The 23336-nt window shown below is 43.7% G+C and overlaps 1 protein-coding gene across 9 annotated transcripts in view; it reads left to right on the forward strand.

Moving 5' to 3' along the window:
- The first annotated feature begins 13447 nt into the window (after positions 1-13447).
- The window catches only part of SIRT5 (sirtuin 5), a 29542-nt gene continuing 19653 nt past the window's right edge, over positions 13448-23336 (forward strand). For 3 of the 9 annotated variants that reach the window (XR_012334343.1, XR_012334342.1, XM_019945090.3), the window contains exons 1-3: positions 13449-13589; positions 21134-21283; positions 22776-22909. Coding sequence is in view for 6 of the 9 variants with exons in the window: in XM_019945090.3 (XP_019800649.1) it covers positions 21169-21283; positions 22776-22909 (249 nt within the window). In the remaining 3 variants the exon portion in view is untranslated. The other 6 variants (XM_073810343.1, XR_012334344.1, XM_019945092.3 and 3 more) reach the window with 6 other exon arrangements.

Here is a 23336-nt window from a genome sequence, read left to right on the forward strand (position 1 = left end):
ATAGTGTTGGCAAAGTCTGGAGACATTTTCGGTTGTTACAATTCCAGGGGTGGGTAGAGGCCAGGGATGATGCTCAAACGTCTTGCAATGCCCAGGAAAGTCTCCCACCACAAAAAATTATCTGGTCCAAAATGTCAGTGGTGCCAAAGCTGAGAAATCCTGCTTTAAGGCAAAGGCTTTTCTTTTCAGCTTCTCCAGAGAATAAAGCACCAGACTCCTGCCTGACATTTTGTGGCCGGCGTGGGGCACATTCATTTATTTTTAAAATCTCGGCATGACCTATTACCCACGTTCACAGCAAAAACTCAAGGCACTCTTTCCTCTTAGTTTTCTTCTGTAGCTAATAAGGAGACCAAGGAAGAGCTGGCCAAGATAAGACAGCATTTATGTTAAGTTCAGGGCATGAGGGCCAGCCTCGCAAAGCAGCCCTGAAGAGCTGGGGGTGGGGATGGAGGGGGCCTGGCCCATCTCATTCAGGCGAGACTTCTACCTTCCTGCCTGGGAGGAGAGCGCTGTGAGCTGCACAGCTGCACTTCTCATGAAGAGACGCTTTCTTCGCGGGCCCTGGGGTGGGAGGGGAGCCAGTGGCAAGAAGGTGGGGATGGCGTGACACAGCTGTTAATCAAACGACTTTTAAAAGAACAAGAGAGTAAGGAAGCACAGGGGTAGGGAAGGTTCTGAATGTTTTCTGGTCATGAGACGTGGATAAATTCAAGGGAGGTTATCTGAGGATATTTTCCCCAAGCCCTATTCACAGTTGGCCCTGAAATGAATACCAGAACATTAGAATTCAGGGGTCATCGCTCCTTTCTGCAACATCCGGCCCCCATTTCCTTCCCTCCCAGCAGACCCGTGTGTCACACGTGTCGGTGTATGTGCAAAAGAATGAACGTGCACCCTTAGCCACCCAATTTGCAGAACTTGATGGCCCTAGGACAAAAATTGCTGGTAGGTTTTTTCCTTTATTTGATTAATTTTTTGCATAAGAAGTCTAAAAACTTTATTTTAAGAGCCACTAACTGCTGACTTAAGGAGAGAGACCAGGGTTTTGGAGAATTCAAACATTAAACTCCATTCAGGCATTCATTAAGTCAAGCAAGATGAAGCAGGCTTTTGGTTATATAAAAGCTTGACTACTTATGGAAAATCTGCCTTTGCAGTTCTCTGCTTGCTGGAGAAAAGCATGCAAGAAGCATAAGAAGAGGGGCCGTGCAGACAGCTTTATAAACACCGGAAAAGCCCCATTTAGGCTCAGTTGTGGCCTAGCATGGCCTAGACAACAAAATGGTGAGAGTGAGGCATGGGCGCTGGGAGGAAGGTGACGGCAACCCCTCTGTCCTCGATGACCAGGACATCGTGTTTTGGTCCGGTAAAGTCATTGACTTTACTGTCAAATTTAATGTTTGTAATTTCTGTCTGAACTTTAGTGACTTACTCTATTTCTCTTTGGAAAGTATTCTAAACTAAACTGTTTATTTAATCGAAGTATATTTGATTTACAATATCGTGTTAGTTTTAGGTGAACAGCAAAGTGATTCCGTTATAAATGTATATATATGTACGTATATACATATATATTAGATTATTTTCTTTATATGTCATGGCAAGATATTGAATACAGTTCCCTGTGCAACAAGTTCCTTGTTGCTTATCTATTTTCTGTATAGTAGTTTGTATCTGTTAATCCCATACTCCCAATTTATCCCACCCCCTGACCCTTTCCCGTTTGGTAACCAGAAGTTTGTTTTCTATGTCTGTGAGTCTGTTTCTGTTTTGTATATAGATTCATTTGCATTATTTTTTAGATTCCACATATAAGTGACATTGTATAATATTTGTCTTTGTCTGACTTACTTCACTTAGTGTAATATTCTCTAGGTCCATCCATGTTGCTGCAAGTGGCAATATTTCATTCTTTTTTATGGTGGAGTAATAAGCATTCCATTAAACTAAATTTTTGTTTTAAAACTTGGTCTTTTCATCCATTATAAAAGTAGTAGAAATAGCCAAGGGAAAAACTCAGAATATACAAAGAAAGGAAAATGTAGAGAAAATAATAATTGAACCATATCTGACCCATAGTTGAATACTCACAGAGACAACCCCCGCCATTGACCTATTTCTTTCCAAGGATCACTCTAAGCTTAGTTTTTGGCTTAATATCTCGTGATGGTGACTCTTTAAATACAAGGCTATAGCTCATGTTCGAAAAATAGAAACTATCGTTTATTGAGCATTTACTACTTGCTAGACACTCTGCTAAGCACTTTATGTATGTAATTCCAGTTAATGGTCAAAACAACCTGATAAAGAAGATACTGTTGTTACTTCCCCATTTTACAGATGAGAAACTGAGTCTCTTACTAGCCACAGAGTTAGTAAGTAGCAGAACTAGGCATATCCTACTTTTTTCACTTAATGTTGACTGTGACCTTTTCCATGTTATAACTCAACTTTAAAAAATTTTAATTGCTGTCCAGTATTATGAGTTGTTGCATCATAATTTAGGAAACATTCACCTACCATCGGACATTTGGGTTACGTCCGGTCTCTCGTGGTTGCAGGTGATGTTAAACATTTTTATTCTGGACTATGGATGATGCAATGAACATTTTTGAGCAATGCTATTTTTGGATTTAAATATTTTTAGGGATAGATTTCCAAAAACAAAAATGGAATTACTAAAAATGTTTTTAAAGGAGTTTTACCTATAAAACAGTCACATTGATATCCAGATAGGCTCCTTTTTCAGTGTCTTCATCAGCAATGGAAATTATTATTGAAAAAAAAATAGGTGATTTTTTTAGAAAAGAATTTAATACATTGTTTAAATTGAATTTTGCTTTATAAGTAGGTCAAAATTTTGTTTCATTCATTTTTGGCCAAATATAAATTTTTTATGAGTTTTTTTTTTAATCCAGTTATCTATTGGGATTTTAATGTTTTCTGACCAACTGCAATGAACAGTTAGATAGCAAATATTTTGTCAATGGTCATAGTTTCAGTATTGTCCTCAGGTTGCTATCTTCCTTTAAGGTTTGCGTGCTTTTCTTTACAACATTTGAAAATGTTTATTTAAAACTCTGGGTGTTTTCCATTGTAACGTCCTTCATGTAGAGTTCAGATACTCACTTCTGTTTTCTCCAAATAACCTGTTTTTAACACTTCTGAGAAGTTTCTCGGTAGTATTTATTAAAGTGAGGGTTCAAAATAACACAGAGGAAAACGACATCATCGTATCTCAACCCCAGCCCTATGCGGACAATTGATTGCTGTAAACTACACATCTCAAACCAGCCAGAACTGATTTGTGCAAGCCTGCCCCAGGCACGCTTTGGGCTCGGCATCCGCCTGGCGAGCCAGCCCTGTATTTAAAAGACTCTCATTATGCAATGTGGAAAATTCTCCATTACAGCTACTTTGAAGCTCTTCTTATGCCACACAGATCCATTTCCTTTGTTCCATCCTCAGCAGAGACAGAACAGCGAGGCATTGTTCCCCAGGCAAGTATTCCTCGTGGGTAGTCCTGGCCCAGTGCATGGTGGGCTCAATAAATATGTCTTGATTAAAGTTGATATTTAACATCTCTCATCAGAACTATGCTCAGGCTTCCTTTCTCCGAGTTAAATGAGTTAACTACTTTTTTTTTAACCCCTTGGATCATCTCTATGTGTCTCTCTAACTTACTTCCGGGAGTTCCTGGCCCTCTTGAAGCTTAGTCTCCAAGCTGAGACAGAAAAGTCTGTGTCCTCTGGTCACTCCTGCCCCAGAGCTCTCAGGGGTGTGCTGAGAGCCACTAGCACCCTCACCAGCAGTTTGGCTCACCCGGAGATGTGGTGTAGACGGTCCTTAAGCATCTCTTTCTCCCTGTTATAGATGCAGGCTGAGTCAAAGATGTAAGGCCAGAAGGGACAGGGCTGGCTGGGGACAGAACTGAGTCCTCAGGTCCAGGAATGCTAGGCATGAGCAGTAACTAACTGTGGCTCACAAGCTGACATTGGATTGAATTTTCGCCACTTTCAACACTAACAGATTGTCATTAGCAGTGAAAATACTTATCATGGATGCAAGATGATAAAGTCAACAGAGTCCTAGTGACTATATGTAACTCTCAAAATGATTAAGATATTTTCTGAGAATGGGATGCATTCCCTATATTTTCCTTAAAATATCCTTAGGAAAAGAAATCAGACTAATAAAAATAATAGTGCCACAAGCCTGGTTGGACCACTAGCTACATGGCCTCAACTAAGTTTCTTAAACATTCTGAGCCTTATTTTCCTCATATATAAGATGGACTTCTGTCGTGCCACCTGTTGCTTTTGCCTGCCCAGCATCTGTTTCTCCTTTGTCTTCTAATAGCATCTTAATTTTCTCTTGGGTGATCATCCTTTTTTTTTTTTTTTTTTGCAGTGCGCGGGCTTTTCACTGCTGCGGCCTCTCCCGTCACGGAGCACAGGCTCCGGACGCGCAGACCCAGCCGCTCCACGGCATTTCGGGATCCTCCCGGACCGGGGCACAAACCCGTGTCTCCTGCATCGGCAGGCGGACTCTCAACCACTGCGCCACCAGGGAAGCCCCCCTCTTTTGTTCTTATTTAGCACATGTGACTCAGATGGAGCTGACCCACCTCTCTAGTCCATAGGAGGGCATGTGACCCAAGTCTGGCCAATCACCATCTTCCAGCCTCCTGGCCCCAGTGATTCACTCCTCGGGCTCCATTTCCACCTGCTCTGGCTCAAATAATCATATACTTGCCTTCTCTAGAAATACTGCTTCACGCTGCCTCACAAAGAAACAACTCACAGCGAAGAGCTGAGAAGACACGTAGGTGCCGAGAAAACAGAATGCAAGAGTGAACAAAGAAGTTGGTTTAGGCAGAAGCTTTTTCTACTGAGACTGAAGAATGAATCCTTCTTCTTAGATTCTTTCATTAAATCACTATTGCGTAATTATAGGGATCTCTGGAAAGCCAAGGAAACTGAGTTTGAATTCCCTTCTGGAGCTTTTCTTCAGCCTCTCTGAGGAACGTAAGAAGGGGAATTGGAAGACAGGCAATCTTCTGATGCTGCAGCCCAGAGGTAGCAACTATTGATTTTGCATGGCAATGCCCGAGGATTCCTCTTACTGCTTTTAACCTTCCCCTGCTGGAGAGTCCTACAAAAAAAGTATCATAGTTTTTGCCAAATATATTTTAACTTGAGCCTACTATTAAGAAAAGAATAATAGAATATTAGCTACTGAGCGTGTTTAAGAAATGACTACTGCATTAAAGCTAAAATTCTTTCTTTTATTATCAATTTTAGTGACTCTGGGTCTAAATCACCTCTTCCATTAATCCCTCAGAAGGTCATTTTTAGAACATGAGTGTGAATATATAAAAACACAGGGAGAGACATCTCAAGGGACAGTTTTAGTTTCGGTGGTCAAGATGCTGAACTGGATTGATTTAGAAGTCCTATCACAGCAAAGTAATTGACCCTTCCTCGGCTGGTACCCCCCTAAGCAAACTTTGAAACACACCAGCTCAGCACTTAATTCATCTTTCCTTTGACTTTTAAAGTGGCCTGGGTCAAGAGTAGCCTCTTCTTCCGATGAATGACATAGTGTTGGATTCTTTCTCTATAAAATCATGCAATCCCAGGTTTGACAGTGCCTCACCCCCTGACCTTGGGCCAGGCGCTTAACCTCTACGTCCAGGTGGCTGCACTTCAAACAGAAGATGTTAACATTGACCAGAAGATTCAGGGATGAATAACTTATTAATGATTTGAGAGCACTTAGGACCTATAAAGCACTATAAAAATCCTTCCTGCAATAATATACGGATAGCATAAGTATAGCATGATAGCCAGTTCCAGAGCGGAAATGAACCACTTAGGTGCCATTTTGGTGTTCTGTGAAATTTAAGCAAAGGAGGATAGCCCTCTTCCACCACAGAGGTTTTGCCAAAGGGCAAATGCATCAAAGTAAGGGGACGCTTGTAAACTTGACTTCTACTTATGTCCCTGTGGCTGTTCTGTAACGATTTGATGTGACCCAAAGTTGTCTTTATGTGTCAAACAGTCTGGGGTCTCCTCATTGCCTTTGGTTTTTTTGGACCAAGAATGTAGAATACAAAGCTTGTGTTATTAAACATGTTGGAGCAGAAAATGCTAAGAGGTTTGGAGCGTGTAAGGGTCTGTCTAGAAACTGCGGTGGAGCATGTGGAAGGAGAGATGGACAGACAAGTGGATACTTTGTCAACCATCTTAGTGTTTCGGAAAACGTGTAGTAAACGTTTGTGCAGTAAATTTGGAGAATTTACTGTACTGGAATATGAAGCATTTCTAGACCAAAAGAGGCCAATTTAAGTCAAGACTTCAAAGAGATGGTGCTGACTGTCACAGTGGGCGTGTCCTTCTTTTTGCAAGCTCAGCATCTGTAACCCATTCCCATGGTTGGGGAATCCTCCCACCTTAGGAGTTTTGGTGAGAGGCAGAGTCTGCCTTTCACTCTAGCAGGTGGAAATGCAAGATACTCACTTTCCCAAGGCACAGCCAGAGGACGAGGCCTGGCAGGCAGAGGTACCTACTCCGGACTCTGAAAACAGAACTAGTGACACAAAGAAAGAATCAGACGTAACTCTGTCTGACATTGGCAAAGGATGCAGAAGCCCATGTTCTTGGGCAGCAGAGAGAGTGGTGCTGTGGCCGCACCCATATCCACGATGACCAGAGTCCATGGTCCAAGTTCAGATGTGGTTCTCGATGGTGGTGGCTGTAGATGTTCTTTCTACAGCAGACCTGCAGTGGGATTTTGAGTTTTGCTCCTGCCTGGAGGTCCCTGTCCCAGTGATACTCTGAGATACCCAGTGCCCCTTTGTTGTTATTACCTTTTTAATATGAATATTTCCAAACGTATACAAATCCTCCATCTGCCCACCGTCTACTCCGCCTGGTATAATTTACTTACTAGAGTATTCGAACATCGTAGTTGAATAACTCAATGTGTGTTAGTAAACGTATAGAGCTATATAACCATCACCCCCATCTCGTGACATGTTCGTTTTGTTTTAGTATACAGTTCTAGGAATTCTGACCCATATAGATTTGTTCAGCCACAGCCACACTCAGGATACAGAATAGTTTTCATCACCCCAAAGTACTCCCCTCTGCTATCTATGGTCATACCCTCCCTGCTTCCGACCCCTGAGACCACTGCTCTGTGCTCCATCTCTACAGTTTTGTCTTTTCTAGAATGTCATATAAATGGAATCATACGATAGATTGTCTTTTATGTCTTTGCACAACGCCTCTGAGAGTCATCCAAGCTGCTGCATGTGTTAATAGTCTACTCCTTTCTATTAAATATTTTGTTGTATGGGTATACCACAGCTGGTTTATCCATTCACCTCTTGATGGTCATTTGCATTGTTTCTATTTCCTTTTGTTTTGTTTGTGGGGTATTGGTGTGGGGTGGTGACAATTGTGAATAGAGCTGCTACCCAATATCCTTTTTTTTTTTTTTTTGCGGTACGCGGGCCTCTCACTGTTGTGGCCTCTCTCGTTGTGGAGCACAGGCTCTGGACACGCAGGCTCAGCGGCCATGGCTCACGGGCCCAGCCGCTCCACGGCATGTGGGATCTTCCCGGACCGGGGCACGAACCCGTGTCCCCTGCATCAGCAGGCGGACTCTCAACCACTGCGCCACCAGGGAAGCCCCCAATATCCTTTTTATGTTCTAAAAAATATTTTTCATTTTGAAACAAACTTACAGAAAAGTTGGGACAAATAAAAGTTATACAAATAAGTTTTTCTCTAAACCATTTGAGAGTAATTGCTAATCTGATGTCCCATGATATCCCAATACTTTGTATTTTCTACAAACGAGAATATTCTACTATATAACCACAGCACAACAATCAAAATCAGAAAATTGGGCTTCCCTGGTGGCGCAGTGGTTGAGAGTCCGCCTGCCGATGCAGGGAACGTGGGTTCGTGCCCCGGTCTGGGAAGATCCCGCATGCTGCGGAGCGGCTGGGCCCGTGAGCCATGGCCGCTGAGCCTGCGCGTCCGGAGCCTGTGCTCCGCAGTGGGAGAGGCCATAACAGTGAGAGGCCCGCGTACCGCAAAAAAAAAAAAAAAAAAAAAATCAGAAAATTAACCTTAATACGGCACTACCACCTAATCCTCAGACCCATTCAAGTTTATTCAGTTGACACAATAATGAATTTTATAGTGAAAATATCCAGGTCACAATCACATGGAGCATTTAACTGTCATGTTTCTTTAGTCCCCTTCTGTGTGGAGCAGTGCCTCGGTCTTTCAGTGGCTTTCATGACCTTGACACTTTAAAAATCAACAGTCCAGTCCTTTTGTAGACTGTCCTTCAGTTGGGTTTGTCTGATGTTTCCTCTTGATTAAATTAAGCTTTATCATTTTTGGAAGTGATTGTATCCTATCATTTTTTTTGGTCCCATTACTGGTGATGTTCACTTTGATCCCTTGATTTAGGTGGTATATACCAGGCTTAAAAAGTATTTTTTTCAATCAACATAGTGATTCAAATTTTTTATAGATTATACTCCTTTTAAAGTTATTGTAAAATATTGGCTATATTATCTGTGCTGTACAATATATCCTTGTAGCATATTTTATACATAGTAATTTGTACCTCTTACACATTTCATGATATAAATGTCACAATTTATATCAAACTATCCATTAACAAATTATTGTAGTAACAGTTATTTATACAATATCTGTTTAATAAGATAAATTTTCTTATTAAACAAGCCAGAATTGGTTTCTGTTGCTTGCAATTAAGAACCAAACTACTATTCTTCTATACCTGGAATGTCCCCAGACCTCACCAGCTGAGGGTACAAAAAAGCTGATGTCAGTTTACTAGTTAGACACTTATTTTGTTAGTCAAACAGCTTGTGTAACTACAGTATCCCAAGGTTGTTGTATCCCAGCCCCAATCCAGCCTTCAGATGACAGCAGTTCAGCTGACATATTAGCTGCAACTTCATGAAAGATCCCGAGCCAGAACTACACAGCTAAGCTGTTCCCAAATTCCTGACCTACAGAAACTGTGAGATAATAAATGTTGTTTAGAGCTGCTAAGTTCTGTCATAATTTGTTACACAGCAATAGATAACTAATATAAAACTGTGTCCTCATTCTTTGCTTATAAAGTACTGAGAGCTCTTATTTTTTAAAGTCAGTTTTATTGAGTTATAATTTATATACACTAAAACTCATCCTTCTTTCATGTACAGTCTTATGAGTTTCAACAAATATATGTAGTCATATAATCCTCACTACAGTGAAGATACAGACTTTCTCTCCCCCAAATTTTCTCATGACCATTTGTAGTCAATCCCTTGCTCCACCCCATCACCTGGCAACTGATCTGACTTTTGTGTCTACAGATTTGCTTTTTCCAGAATGTGATATATATGGAATCATATAGTTTGTTGCCTTTTGAGTTTGGCTGTTTTCGCTTAACATAAGGCTTTTGACATTCATCCATATTGTGGCATATGTTATTCATTTGTCCTTTTTTATTGCTGAGTAGTATCTCATTGTAAGCTTGTGTCACAATATGATTATCCATTCACAGTTGACGGACATTTGGGTTGTTTCCAGGTTTTGACAATTTAGAATACAGCATAATAGGTCCCTCACCCACCCTTGGGTGTATAAAAGGAAAAATATTCTTTGGGTATAGTTGTTAAAATGTAGGTGTCTTTCCTGTACCTTCATGGGGGAACAGAGGGGAGCTTTTGCTCTCACTTCATGCCAAGTGAGGAGGGCTTCAGTAAACCCCCCAGAGAGCTTGACCTGTGTCCCCCTGAAGCTGGAGGGACTCAGGGATTGATATCCAGCACGTACCTGAAAAAGCCCAAAGGTGGGATGGTGCAGCTAGAAGGACCTAAGGGGCAGAGCAAAGAGAGTTAGGGTTGTGTTGGGAATGGCTTCATTTCCAGAGTTCGGCAGGGAAAGTTTTTCATGCACGTTTTTTGTAAGCTGAATGTGGCCCTGTGGAAGGGGAATTGGCTGGTAGTTTTCATAGAAATGATGCTGTCCCACAGGCTTTCTGCCAGGGTAGAGATGGCCTCAGCCAGAAAAGGTTCAAACACACCAAGATGCAGAGGCTGAGGAGGCTTGGCCTATGTCAAGGGAACTGTGGATAAACGAACCCTCCCAAACTACAGAGGTTGCCCACAACAGGATGAATCAGGATTTGGAAGCTCCTGGGACTTTGGTCCTTATCTCTGAAGTACCCTGGAGACCAAGTAGCAAGGTGGAGAGGTCTCCGAAGAGAGATGTCCTCAAGCATGGACCTTCCCACTTAGCCCTCTCCTCCCCCTACTCAATAAGTGTGAACAGCCTTCCATCTGGTGGCAAACACTCGTTAAGTGTGGAGAACGCAGACATCTTATTGGAGATGGATGGGGGCATGAAAGGAGAGCTGTATCTTCAGATAAAGGTGGAATGGAAGAGACCCAGTGGGGAAATTCTCTTTGGGAGGGGGTGTGGTCATTCTTCCAATATCTTTAAAAAGATGAAGGTATTGCATCCACCAAAAAAACCAACAACAAACTGGATGTTTTAAACATGAAAAGAAAGGATAGGGCTCTCAGACATTAAGAATACAGGTATGGGCTCCTCCACAGCTCACCATCCAACCCTGAAAGACTGTTTCCTTCTCATTGCTCCAGACTGTCTGATGTAGCCTTGTCCTCACAACCTTACACTCCTCATTGCAGATACTGCAAACATCTGCAACCCCATTTCCTGTCCACCACCACTCAGTTCACCTATTCGTGTCAATGTTACTTCTTCAGCTTGGGCCGTGTGCATGGTTGCTATAATATATGTAGCCATATCCTAGTCACATGCACTGACCAGCTGCAGGGGATAAGAGCCACAAGCCTTGGGCGCTGTGTATGTGGATCCCTCTTAGGGCAGGGTCACGCTTGGTGTTAGCCACCCCTCAGGACTCACACGGGAGCCTAAAGAACCTGAGGGCCTGTGCGGAGAGGGCCTTGCTCTCTTGCCTTCCTCCATGAAAGACCCAACACACACGGGGTGGGGAGTGGCCTCGTAGTGTTGATGTTACATTGGCACGATCTCATGGAAGCAGGTTGGAGCTGGGAAATATAGAATCGAGTGGGGCTGGGATTTTGCACAATTTCTGGATTGTGTTTATCTCTTGCAGTTTTGTGATCTTGATGGTTATTTTCTTGTTGTTCTCCCTTAGAAAGTTTAAGCCTTCTCCTAGTGTGTCAAAATCAATCAGTGAAAGACACCAAGCCTAGGGGTTTATGTCCAAGTTTATATTTGTACCAGAGGCTTAAAGAGGACAGTCCACGCCTGAGGGGCAGCATGGTAATCAGCAAAGTGAATGGCCCCAAGAGGACATAAAAGTCAGGGTGGGGGAAGATTGTCTTTCCAGAGATAAAGCTTGGCACGTCTGAATTTCACTAAAGGAAGGAGGCAGAACCAACTCCCAGTATATGTGCTCCTAAACTCTTACATCACCTACTTGGTTATCCCAGAAAAACCTCTGTAGATAGGGTGAGTTATTAATAAACTGATTTTTGCTTATTTATTTTCTAATTGTTTTGTGCTGCTAGGGACCCACAAGCAACATGAAAGAAAAAGTAATTTGCTTCGTCTTCAATTTAGTAAAGATAGCCAAGCCATTATCCTCTGAGTTCTGGGCTGCTTTTCCTGCAAGGTCGTTCATTCATTCATTTAATACATATTAAATGCATTCATAAATTGAGTATCTCCTATCAGGCACTGTGAGGGACTGGAAATATCACGGCGAGCAAACAGAGACAAAAGGGTCCTCTTCAGGGAAACTTACAGCCTGGTGGGGAGAGAAAATTTCATCAAATGAACAGAAATCTATTTGAAGTCTTCATTGGGCTAACTGCTATGGTGCTGTAAGAGCTTGCATCTCACCTAGTAGAGGCAGGGGGAGCTGGGGCCAGAGGAGGCTCCTTGAGGAAGTGACAACTGAGCTAGGCTGGAAGGATGAGAGGAGTTACTATGGAAGGAATGAAAAATGAACATTCCAGGAAGAGGGACCAGCCTTTGTTTTAGAACAAGGCCAGCAAGAAATTAAGCTGGAGTTGCTCTAAGGATGGAAAAGATGGTGGTTGATGCTTCAAGAAGAGGAAGTAGCCTGACGCTGATGGAAGAGTCAGCTTTTGTAAGCCTGGAAGAAGGGATGTGGTTGAGGGATGTGTGGTGGGTAGCTGTGGGTGGTGACCCCTGGGGCTTGATGGAATGCGATGCCTCAGAGGGGGCCTAACCTGTGGGAGGTGGCAGAGGGCTACATATTGGGCCTTTGGACCACGGAAGGTTGCAGTGAGGGGCACTGGGCCTTCCCCACAGCCTGCCTTCCCTCCTCCCCCAATGTCTGAATGAAGGAAAGGATTAACACTTGATGGCTAACATCATAAGCAGGAAAAGCAATGAAACAACAACACTTTAATGAGTAGCAGTATACGTGGTGGCATGGACCCTTGTGTCTGGAGCCAAAGCACTTACAAATCCCAGTTCTACTATTCAACAGTCTTTCCATCTTGGGCAGTTACTTGACCTCCTTGGGTCTCAGTTTCCCCACTGAGGGGGAAGTGGGGATAACCCTATATGTTTTATCGAGTGGTGGGGAAGATTTCAATTGGTTAATACATGTGAAGTTCTTAGAGGTGGCTGGTGCAAAGTGCTATGTACATGTTAGGAAAATATAGCAGCCAGAGGTGAGGCCCTTCTCCAATTTTCTTGGACTCCATAGGGCCGTGAAGGCTGGTACAGCTTGCAGGAGCAAGAGAGGCCGCAAAGTGGGCTGAATTTCCAGCCAGACTGAGGGAAGTGGTTGAGGTCTGAGCTGGGAAAACAAATGTTACCATAACATTCTATGCAACCAAGTTCTCAGACCGCTTGCCTTTAGGATTACTGGCGCAGCCAGAAGCAATTCTATTGAGAAAATTAGTGCTGGTGGTAACGCTAAATCAAGTACAAAGAAAGATGAGTGATTTTACGGGCAATCAGACACGTGCAGCCACGTGGGTCACAGAGTCCTCGAGGACCTGAAACTGTTCCCTTCAGACAAGGGGTCAGGATCTCAGCACCGGCACTCAGCTTTGGTGGGCTGGCCTGGGAGCCCCGCTGACCATCATTGCAAATAGCGTCTCAGAGGAAGCCCACCTATAATTCCAAGTGCTCTGTCGCAAAGTTGTGCGATCGGCTGCAGGCTCAAGGAGGAAAGCAGCTCGTCGTTCACAACACATCTGGGAAGCTCACAAAGGCGAAGTAAGATCCTGTCCCCTCCCCCGGGCCGGTCGGCCCCCAAAGAAAGAAATGCAAAAGAACAATCTTGTTCGACGATGAACAGGCCCAAAGAATGGCCCCCCAAGGCTCGGGAACCCGGCCAGGTGTGGGTCTCCGGCAGGGGCCGCGGAAGCCCGGCCACGTGGGTCAAGCCGCTCCGCCCCCGGCCTCGTCGTCCCGCCCCCCGGCCTCGTCGTCCAGTCCCCGCGCCAGAGCCGCCGCCGCTGCCGCCGCCGCTCGGGCCTGCTGCAGGTGCGTCTGCGCCGGGGCCAGGCCGGCATCTGCGCGGCCTTCCTGGGCTCCAGCCTGGGGTCCGGCAGAGCACGCGTTCCCGCGGGGCCGAGCTCAGCGGCTGGGTGTGGACCGGGGGCTCACCGGGCCGGACGCGGAGGCGGGGCCAGCCGGCCAGCGGCGCGCCTGCGCGGCTTGAAAGCACCCGCCGATTCCGGGGTCCAAGATGGTGGCAGAGGAGGGGGAGGAGCGCGAGGGGGAGGGGAGTGCGCCCAACTTCTGCGGGTGGACCCGGGAGGCAGCCCCGGCCGCAGCCGCACGTGTGGAGGCCCGAGGCCCTGTGTCTTCCCGGCACAGCGCGGCCGAGAGACGAGGGAGGGGAGGAAACGAGGTCGGAAAGTCATGTGGCCAGGGCAGGTGGGCCTGGTAGGCTGCTGTGAAGGGGGAGACCCCGGGGGCCCCAGGCAGGACGTCCCCTTGGACTAGAGTCACTCTGGGCATTGCAGCCGCCCGGGTGGCAGATGTGGGGTGGCCTAGGCCGGCTGGTGGGCCTGGGAGGAGCGGCCAGATCCGCACATAGTGTAAAGCTGCAGCCTTCGGGATTTGCTGAGCTGTGGGGCTGTGGGTGCGAGATGCTGAAGGAAAGGAGAAGTGGGCATCAAGGAGGATGGTGCCCTAAGCCTTTGTAGGAAGAAGTTTTGGGGAAACTTCCGGAGTTCGGGCTTGGCTGTGTGAGGTGGGAGCGCCATCTTGAAGCCTTGGGAGGTTGGGAGATCCAGCGAGGTAGGAGAAAAACCAGGAGAGGATGGCGCCTGGAAGCCGGGAGGAGGAAGTGGTTTCCGGAGAGGTGGTCAAGTAGGAGCCTTGGGTTTAGCAAGGCTGGTGACCTTGACAAGAGCAGGCGGTAGTAGGGGAGAGGGAGTGAGTCTGCCAGTGTCGATACCTGGGGGCTAGAGTATTGCATTTATTTAGCTCATAGGTGTTCAAAAAGTATTTAGTGAACAACTGTGTAAGTTTTTGCAGTTCCTTTGCAATGTACTTACTGTGTATTTTATTTTTTAATAAATTTATTTATTTTTGGCTGCGACGGGTCTTCATTGCTGCCACGTGGGCTTTCTCTAGTTGCGGTATGCGGACTTCTCACTGCGGTGGCTTCTCCTGTTGCAGAGCTCGGGCTGTAGGCGCACGGGCTTCAGTAGTTGTGTCTCGCGGGCTCTAGAGCACAGGCTCAGTAGTTGTGGCGCACGGGCTCAGTTGCTCCGCGGCATGTGGGAACTTCCCGGACCAGGGCTCAAACCCGTGTCCCCTGCATTGGCAGGCAGATTCTTAACCACTGCGCCACCAGGGAAGCCCATTATCATGTATTTTAAATTAATGTTCTGTAAATTTTTTTTTCTCGAATTCCTAATATAACCTTATATTTATTGTGTTTTTCAGAATTGGTGGGGTGCCCCCTTTCTCAACAGGGAACCTGAGACATTTTTCTTTTTTTCTAATTGGGTAGGTGAGTTTCCAGTTTCACAAGAAAGCCTGGTTAAGTAGGTACTGCCATTCACCCAGAGTAATATCAGTGTTTGGGCACCTATCCTGCACCCAGAAAGCTCCCAATGACTGTGATGAATGAGTTTTCCTCTCCTGAGGCCTTTCTTCCCACCTGAAGGTAAAAGCAAGGCAGGATAATTGGTGGCTTCACCCAGGGCATTTTTCACCCCTGAGGGCTTTTGGACCAGATAACCTGAGTTCTTCCTCCTCTGACTCAGCACAGTGGGGACCTTCTACCCTACCACCGCACCACCCAGGTGTTTGCTTTTGCACTTGAATCGGGATGTGAGCTTGCGGAAGCTAGAACCACTGCCCACCCTGATCCCTCAGAAACGCAGATAAATGTTGGCACAGAGGATGCTTCCGATGAATACTTTGAGGTAGCATCTTGAAAATAGACTTATGTTCTGAGCATTTACAATCATGGAGATAAACTTCAGGTGCCACTGTTCTAAAACGTGTAAAAGTTTTGTTCTTAATCTCTCCTTTGTTTTCACATTTACCGAGAGACTTGGAGAACATCTTGTAAGTTAATGGAAAATTTAGCAAAACAATTCCTACATTCATTTAAAAAAAAAAAATCATGTGATGACTAATAAAACAGGCAGTAGACCTGTTTAGTTTTTGTAACCCACAAGACCAAAATTATCTCACTGATGCATTACTTCAGATAGACATGAAAAACTTAGACTCCACTAATAAATTAGTATGATAAAAGATTTGAAATAAAAAGAATATACATATTTAAAAGTATTTTAATTGTATACAGTTCATGAGTCTGTTTATATGCATATATATGTTTATATATATATAAGATATATGTGTATGTCAGTAGACATTATAATTCACATAAGATGAGAACTAAAGCTGTCTTCCCCCAAAGTACTTGCTCATTGCATTTCCTAGACAAACAATCTAGATACTAGTGGTTTTTGGAAATATTGAAACATGAGCAAGGAAAAGTTTTTTCCATTTTATCATTTTGAGTTCAGTATTATGGTGAAAGTAATTATTATTACTCAATAATGAGAACATTTGAATAGAAAAACTTAGATGAAAAATTAATAGATTAATAGATGAATTAATTAATTAGATGAATTAATAGATGAAAAATTAATAACATTTTACCCAGATAATACAAGTCTTAATTTTGTCAATTCTAATTAAAAACTCCTTCTTAATAATCTCAAATTTTTGACAACTCTTTATAATTAGCAACAAATTCAGTACTTAAGTTCAGAGTAGAATGAAGATTTGCCTTCGTGTCACAGCTGTCCAGCAGAAGACCCACCATTTAGACGCTCATGCAGAAGAGCTGTACATATAGCAGTATAGTCAATTGCTTTATGTTGATGCCTTTGTTGATTGGATTTTAAATCCTTAAATCCTTTTAAATGCTTAATGACTTTAAAAATCCTACCTTCATGTCTAAGAAAAAACATGACACTTTACTCAGGAGTTGGTCTAGAATTCTTTGAAAATAAGTGGGAATGTTTTCTAACATTTAAAAACTTAACAGGAAGAAAATAATTTTCTGGATCAAAGTGATGTCTCCAGATTTAAATATTAGAAAGCAACAGTGCAATCAAACATCTTTGAGAGAAATAACGGAACATATTAAGCACAAAATAGCATAAGTAACTTCATGCAACATACAAGGAGCTTTTAGTAAAGTGAAGCAGTTTTAGAAACATTAATCTTTACAGTGTTCATCAAGATGGGCAAGTTTAACATTTATCATCTATGACAACATCTTAAAGCCTCAGCTGGATCTGAGAAAAACCCCTTTTCTTGATAATTATTGAAGCTGAGTGATGGGAACATACAACGAGTTAGTAATACTATTCTATTTTTGTATATGTTTAAATTTTTCCATAGTTAAAAAAATAAAGCATAAACTGTAGATAGCTACACCGTTACTGAGGTGTTCAAGTAGTTAGCTTTTCCAAGTCAACTGAAGTTTGTCAGAAGCTTACGCCCGTGCTGGCGGAAAATCCTGCCAAGTTGTTTTCCTCATGCTTTAAATAAAGCACTGGGGGGCTTTCCAGGATAGTCGGCATCCCCATTGTTGCAGGCTGCAGGCTGCCCACCAGAGTGGCCCTCCTTGGCCACTGGGCATCTGAGCCTGCCCACCTTCTCCCCCTGGCAGCCAGGGGCCTTTTTTGGCACTATCTTTGCCTCTAACCTCATGACTGCAGAGGGTCTTGTCCCCTGAGGTGGTTCTGGAAACCAACACTACACTATTTTTCTCTAACCTACTGTCTTTTTCAGAATTCCAAGCTACTTGTCCAGTCTTTTTGATTAAAGCAGAGACAGGTTACAGTGAAAATTTGTTGACATTTTGTTTGCTTCTTGTTGTTTTTAAGTGAGGTTTATTGAAATGCAACTTATATACTCTAAAATTCACCCTTTTGTTACACAGTCTATGAGTTTTGTAAAAACACCACAAAATAAAGACATAGAATTTTCCCTGGTCCTACCTGCCTTCCCTTCCCTCAGTCCCTGGATATCATGGAGGTGCTTTCTGTACCTGTAGTTTTGCCCTTTCAGAACATCATATAAATGGTCTCAAACAGTAGGCAGCCTTTTAGGTCTGCTTCCTTCACTAAGCATAATGCTTTCCTTTTTTCAAAAGAAAGCACCTTTATTTTTATTTTATTTTATTTTTTTGCTGTAGGCAGGCCTCTCACTGTTGTGGCCTCTCCCATTGCGGAGCACAGGCTCCGGACGCGCAGGCTCAGTGGCCATGGCTCACGGGCCCAGCCGCTCCGCGGCATGTGGGATCTTCCCGGACCGGGGCACGAACCCGCGTCCCCTGCATCGGCAGGCGGACTCTCAACCACTGCACCTCCAGGGAAGCCCAGCAACTTTATTTTTGAAATAATTTTAGGTTAATAGAAATGTTGCAGACATAGTATACAGAGTTCCCATATACCATTTACCCTGTTTCCCCTAAGGTTAACACTTTATTTAGTTTAGTACAATGATCTAAACTAGGACGTTTACATTGATATAGTACCATTAACTAATTGGCTCACTTCATATGTTGCCACTAATGTCCCTTTTCATGTCTCGAATCCAGTCTGGGATCCCACAGTGCATTTAGTTGTCATGCCTCCTTAGTCTACAAACTGGGACATGTCCCCAGTCTTTATCCTTCATGACCTTGATAGCTTTGTTGAAGAGTACTGGCCACTTTTGCATTGAATGCTTGCTCAGTTGGGGTCTGTCTGATGTTCTCTTACAATTAAATTGAACTAATGCATTTTGGGGAAAAATACCACCCAAGTGATGTTTTGCTCTTCTCATGGCATCATATGATAGACGAAGATGAAGTAGTATGAGGGAGGTAGATGAAGTCAGTATGTCTTAGAACTGGTGATGTTAACTTTGGTTACTTGGTTAAGGTCGTATCTGCCAGGCATCTCCACTGTCGTATTACTATTGTGTAATACTTTGAAAATGCATCCGTGTTGCACGTATTACCAGTTTTTTCTTTTTATTGCTGAATAAGATTTCATTGTATGGATGAATCACAATTTGTTTACCCTTTTAAGAGTTGATAGACGTTTGGTGTGCTTCCAGATTTAGACCGGGCACTATCTGCTAGGCCTGTTGAACATCAATAATTTCACAGAACACCAACATCAGGCAAGGCTACCCTGTGATCACGATGAATCCGGACAAAAATAAGACAACTCCATAATTAGGTCTGAAGCCAGACATAAATAAGAACTTTGTCTAAACCACTAAAATGGCAAAACACCCTCCTATCCTGGCTAATAGGAGGGCTGCTGCCTCTTGACCAATCCCAGCTCAAGCCTCCCTTCACTCCTTCCTCCTAGATCACACTCACTGAATTATCCAATTAAAGTATACTTTTTCCTGACAGCATCCAATCCAGATCAAAGCCTCCTTCCTGACCCTCCCCAGCTTTACCAAACACAAGACCAAATCCTGTAATAAATCCTTCCCAGCACATCACCGGGACGCCTGCAGTTCCTCACCGTGAGCTGCTCCGTCCCTGCACTTGCTCAGCTGCAGGTGTGTTCTAGACTTCTGCTGGAGAGCACTGACAGTGCAAACAATATATAAACACACCGGTTGAAAATCCTCACTTCCACTCTTGTCGCCATACATCCTACTTCTCACCCCAATTCTTGTTACTAATTTCTTGGGAATTCTTCCATTTATTTTTTAAACACAAATGCAAGTAAGTACTATGGTATAACTTGTATTCCCCTTCCTTCCTCTTACAAGGTGCTATTTACACCTGACTTTTGTCCCCTATTCTGGAAATCTCTGTCAGATTAGAGGGGACAGCTCATTCTGTTTTTTATTTTTAACATGTGAAATCTGAACATGGGAAAGATTTATGGAATGAAATAATCTGATTTGGCACTAACAGAGTTTGGAGGCTCATCTTCCAGACATTTATTTTTAACCTCTCTGAATACCCTCTGCTCTACTGATATCAACACTCACTTCTGAAGCCAGCGAGCTGTCTGCTTATAAATACTGAGTCAACCAGCAAATCACATTTAATTAGACTTTGAATTAGACTTTGTTCATTTGGGTCGTTGTTGTTTAATTGTAGTAAAATACATATAATGTAAAATTTACCATCTTAACTGTTATTTGGGGTGCGATTCAGTCGTGTTAAGTACATTCACATTCTTGTGCATCCATTCTCCAGAACTCTTTTTATCTTGCAAAACTGAAACCCATTATTTTTATTTTTAAACCATTTTATAGTTTACATGCAGTAAAATTAACCCTTTTTTAGTGCAGAGTCCTATGGGTTGTGACAACACAATCATGTAACCACCACCACAATCATGATGTAGGACAATTCTGTCACTCCCCCATATCCCCTCGTGCCCTTTTGTGTATTCACTCCTCCCTGGTCCGGCAGCCACTAATATGTTTTCTGTCCCCATAGTTTTATCTAGTCCAGAATGTCATATACGTAGAGTCATACGTGCATTCTTTTTTATAGCAGCCATGTTGCATACTGTGAATGTGTCATTGTTTATTGAACTCATCCCCTGCAGATGGACATGTAGGTTGTTTCTAGTCTCTTGCTGTTAATCACAGTAGTCTAAAGAACAGCCCTGTAGGTATGTCATTTTGGATGTGTGCAAGTGTCACTGTTGTAAAACTACCCAGACTTGGGAGTGCTAAGTCAAAGGGAAAATGCATTTGTTTTTGATAGGTTGTCCTCCAAGGGGATTGGAAAGTTTTGGGAAATGTGTTATTTTTCTATTTTTCCTGTATATACAGACCTTTAATCCTGAGTTCTGCCAACAGTGTGATCCACTAGATAGAAGTCAGCTATGTCAGTTACCCTTTTGATGTCATGGATCTGAATATTGCCTTTCTCTGTGTCTGTTTTTCTTTTATATAACTCCTCGGATAGGTAAAGATTTACTAAATGTGCTTGAAGACTCGCAAGTTTCTTTGAGACGATGTCATCTTAACCCTATTTGTTGTCATAGCGCATATCTTCCCTGCCTAGTTCAGTTGTCAGAATTTACATTCTCATAGAAGCTATATTTTGATGCAAAGTTGAGAAGCCAGTGGTTTTCATACCTTTTTGAAAGCATCAGAAGCTGTGTTTCAAATGAGTTCTCCCATCTGACCCCTTCCCAAGTCTCTGAGGCTGTGGTTCTCAAACTCGCATACTCATCAGAATCACCCGGAGACAGAGATGGGCCCCACTGCCAGAGTTCCTGATTCAGTGGATCTGGGGTGGAGCCCATGACTTTGCATTTCTAACAAGATCTCAGGGGATGCTGCTGATGCTGGTCTGGGGACCATACTTTGTAAACCACTATTCTGGGCACCTAGGAGCGCCTGAGAACACACAATGAAAACAGCTGGTTTAGAGGATGAACACCCTGAAAATTGCTACAGAAGATTTCTGTTAAGGGCATTCTTTTGCATATATATGTGTATGTATATATTTGCAGAAATACCAGTATTTTCTGATTGTTTCTCTTTGTTTTGTGATTTTTCTAAAGCCCGTCTCAATAATTAGTGCGACGCAGAGAACCTGATGCCACCTCTCCGGATTGTCCCAAGCTGTTTACTTTCCCAGCTGCATTGTGGATTGAAACCTCCAGCCTCTATACAAACCAAGATTTGCCTAACAATGGCTCGTCCAAGTTCAAGTAGGTCTTCGCAGCCTGCCCTCTCATCTCCAGTGGAATTTGAAATACCTGAAAGTTCCTGCCCTGTGAGGGGGAATGTCTGTATTGAAGTGGGTACGGGGCAGGATGGTGGAGAAAGTTGCTCTGTCCTGTTGTCCTTAGGGAAGCCCTTTCTAGGACAGGGTCAGAATTATCTCTCAGTAGCCAAGTTAAGTCCATTTAAGACATTCTGTTGCTTCTTCAGAATGTTTGCGTTTAAGCTTTTCACACATGATTTGTATTTTAAACCCCTCACCTCTCGGCAGGGCAGGAAAGCTAGTGATCGTGCTGTGGGTACTATGGGGTTAAATTTTCTACTAGACAGAAATGATTTGTATCTCTACCTGACAAAAACCTGCAAGTCAACTCTGACCTACAAATCTATTCATCAGTAGGATGACAGAGTTTACATTTGAGGTAGAAAAGGCCTTTAGGGTAAAGTTCTACGGGTGAACTGTAGGTCTGTAAGGATGTTTGTAGGTTTTGAATCCAGGAGTCACGTAAATAGTTCCTAGAAAAGTACTGATGTATTTTCTTATTAAGCATCTTGTTCTTTCAGGAGATTAGATCAGATTACAACCTCTAACCCACCCAGACTGGGTTTCTTTTTCTGAATTCTTCCTGGTTGGACAGCTTTCATGGGCCCTGCTTTTCACACTGGTCTGTCTCTGAAAGGGGTGCGAATTCAGGCAGAGCGCTAGTGCGGTTGGCAGGCCGCCGGGCTGGTTGCACGCAGGGGCACCGTGTGCCTAGACCGTCTTCATCCCGTTGAGCTCGTGCCGCTGAAAGCTTGGTCGCAGAGCTCCAGGCCCGAGCGGGAGAGGGGGCCGGAGCCTCTGCATCTTCTGTTTCTGAGGCTCTGCTTTTATTCTTTGTTTATTCTTGCCAGTCGTCAGGGAGGAAGGGAAGGGGAGGAGAGATTTGGAGCCTCTTTTGAGATTCTCTGTCCTGGGCTAGCCGTAGCACTGGCTCCGGACGCGCAGGCTCAGCGGCCATGGCTCACAGGCCCAGCCGCTCCGCGGCGTGTGGGATCTTCCCGGACCGGGGCACGAACCCGCGTCCCCTGCATCGGCAGGCGGACTCTCAGACACTGCGCCACCAGCGAAGGCCCCATTAGCGTTTTTTAATCCTCATAGTAGCCACCCTTTACGGAAGGCACTATTGTGCACGTGAAACAGCCAAGGAAACCCAGGATAGCAGAGGGTCAGTCATTCACATAAAATCTCGCTTGCGGGAGATGGGGTGGGATGCAGGGCCAGTGCTGTGCACCCCAAGCCCCTATCTCTTTCTTAAGACGTTGTACACTCACACATCAGGTGCCTGGGGGCGTCTTCATGGTACGAGAATGATTTTCATTTGCTTATCGTAAAGTATAATTTCACGCAAGGTCAAGTTTCAAAATACAGGCAGTTGATTTGGGATGTAAATGTCCAGATGGTGCACTGAATTGACCAAGATTTTATTTCCTCTTTAGGTATGGCTGACTTCCGGAAGTGTTTTGCAAAAGCCAAGCACATAGTCATCATTTCAGGGGCTGGCGTCAGTGCTGAGAGTGGGATACCGACTTTCAGAGGAGCGGGAGGTTATTGGAGAAGATGGAAAGCTCAGGTTAGTCATGTCTCCACAACAGCGAGAGGCTCTTCTGCATGAAGCCATCATAGTGTTTGACTCGCAACCTATACCCACTCCTGACACCCAGAGAGGAAAGTTTTGAAATTTACCATGACCCTTTTGTCCCATTTGTTTTGGCATCGACACACGGTCCGTATGATTAAGATCTCAGATTTAAGCAAAGCAGCCTCTTTCCTTTCTTTCTAGGCATGTATTGACTGCACTTATTCAGATAACAATTGGGTTTCTTCCAGTAACTAAAGTGGAACCAGAAAACTTTGGTTAGCATAATTCATTACTTTTCTATCGATGTTGAAATTAAGAATTACACATTTTTAAAAAGTTTCTCTGAACTTTTCATGTGAAAAACAGTGTTGAATTGTTAAAGGCTTAGGCCTTGATGCTCAAAACTTTACATGAAGGT

The sequence above is a fragment of the Tursiops truncatus genome, chromosome 10 (genome assembly GCF_011762595.2).
Source record: "Tursiops truncatus isolate mTurTru1 chromosome 10, mTurTru1.mat.Y, whole genome shotgun sequence".
Lineage (NCBI taxonomy): Eukaryota > Metazoa > Chordata > Mammalia > Artiodactyla > Delphinidae > Tursiops > Tursiops truncatus.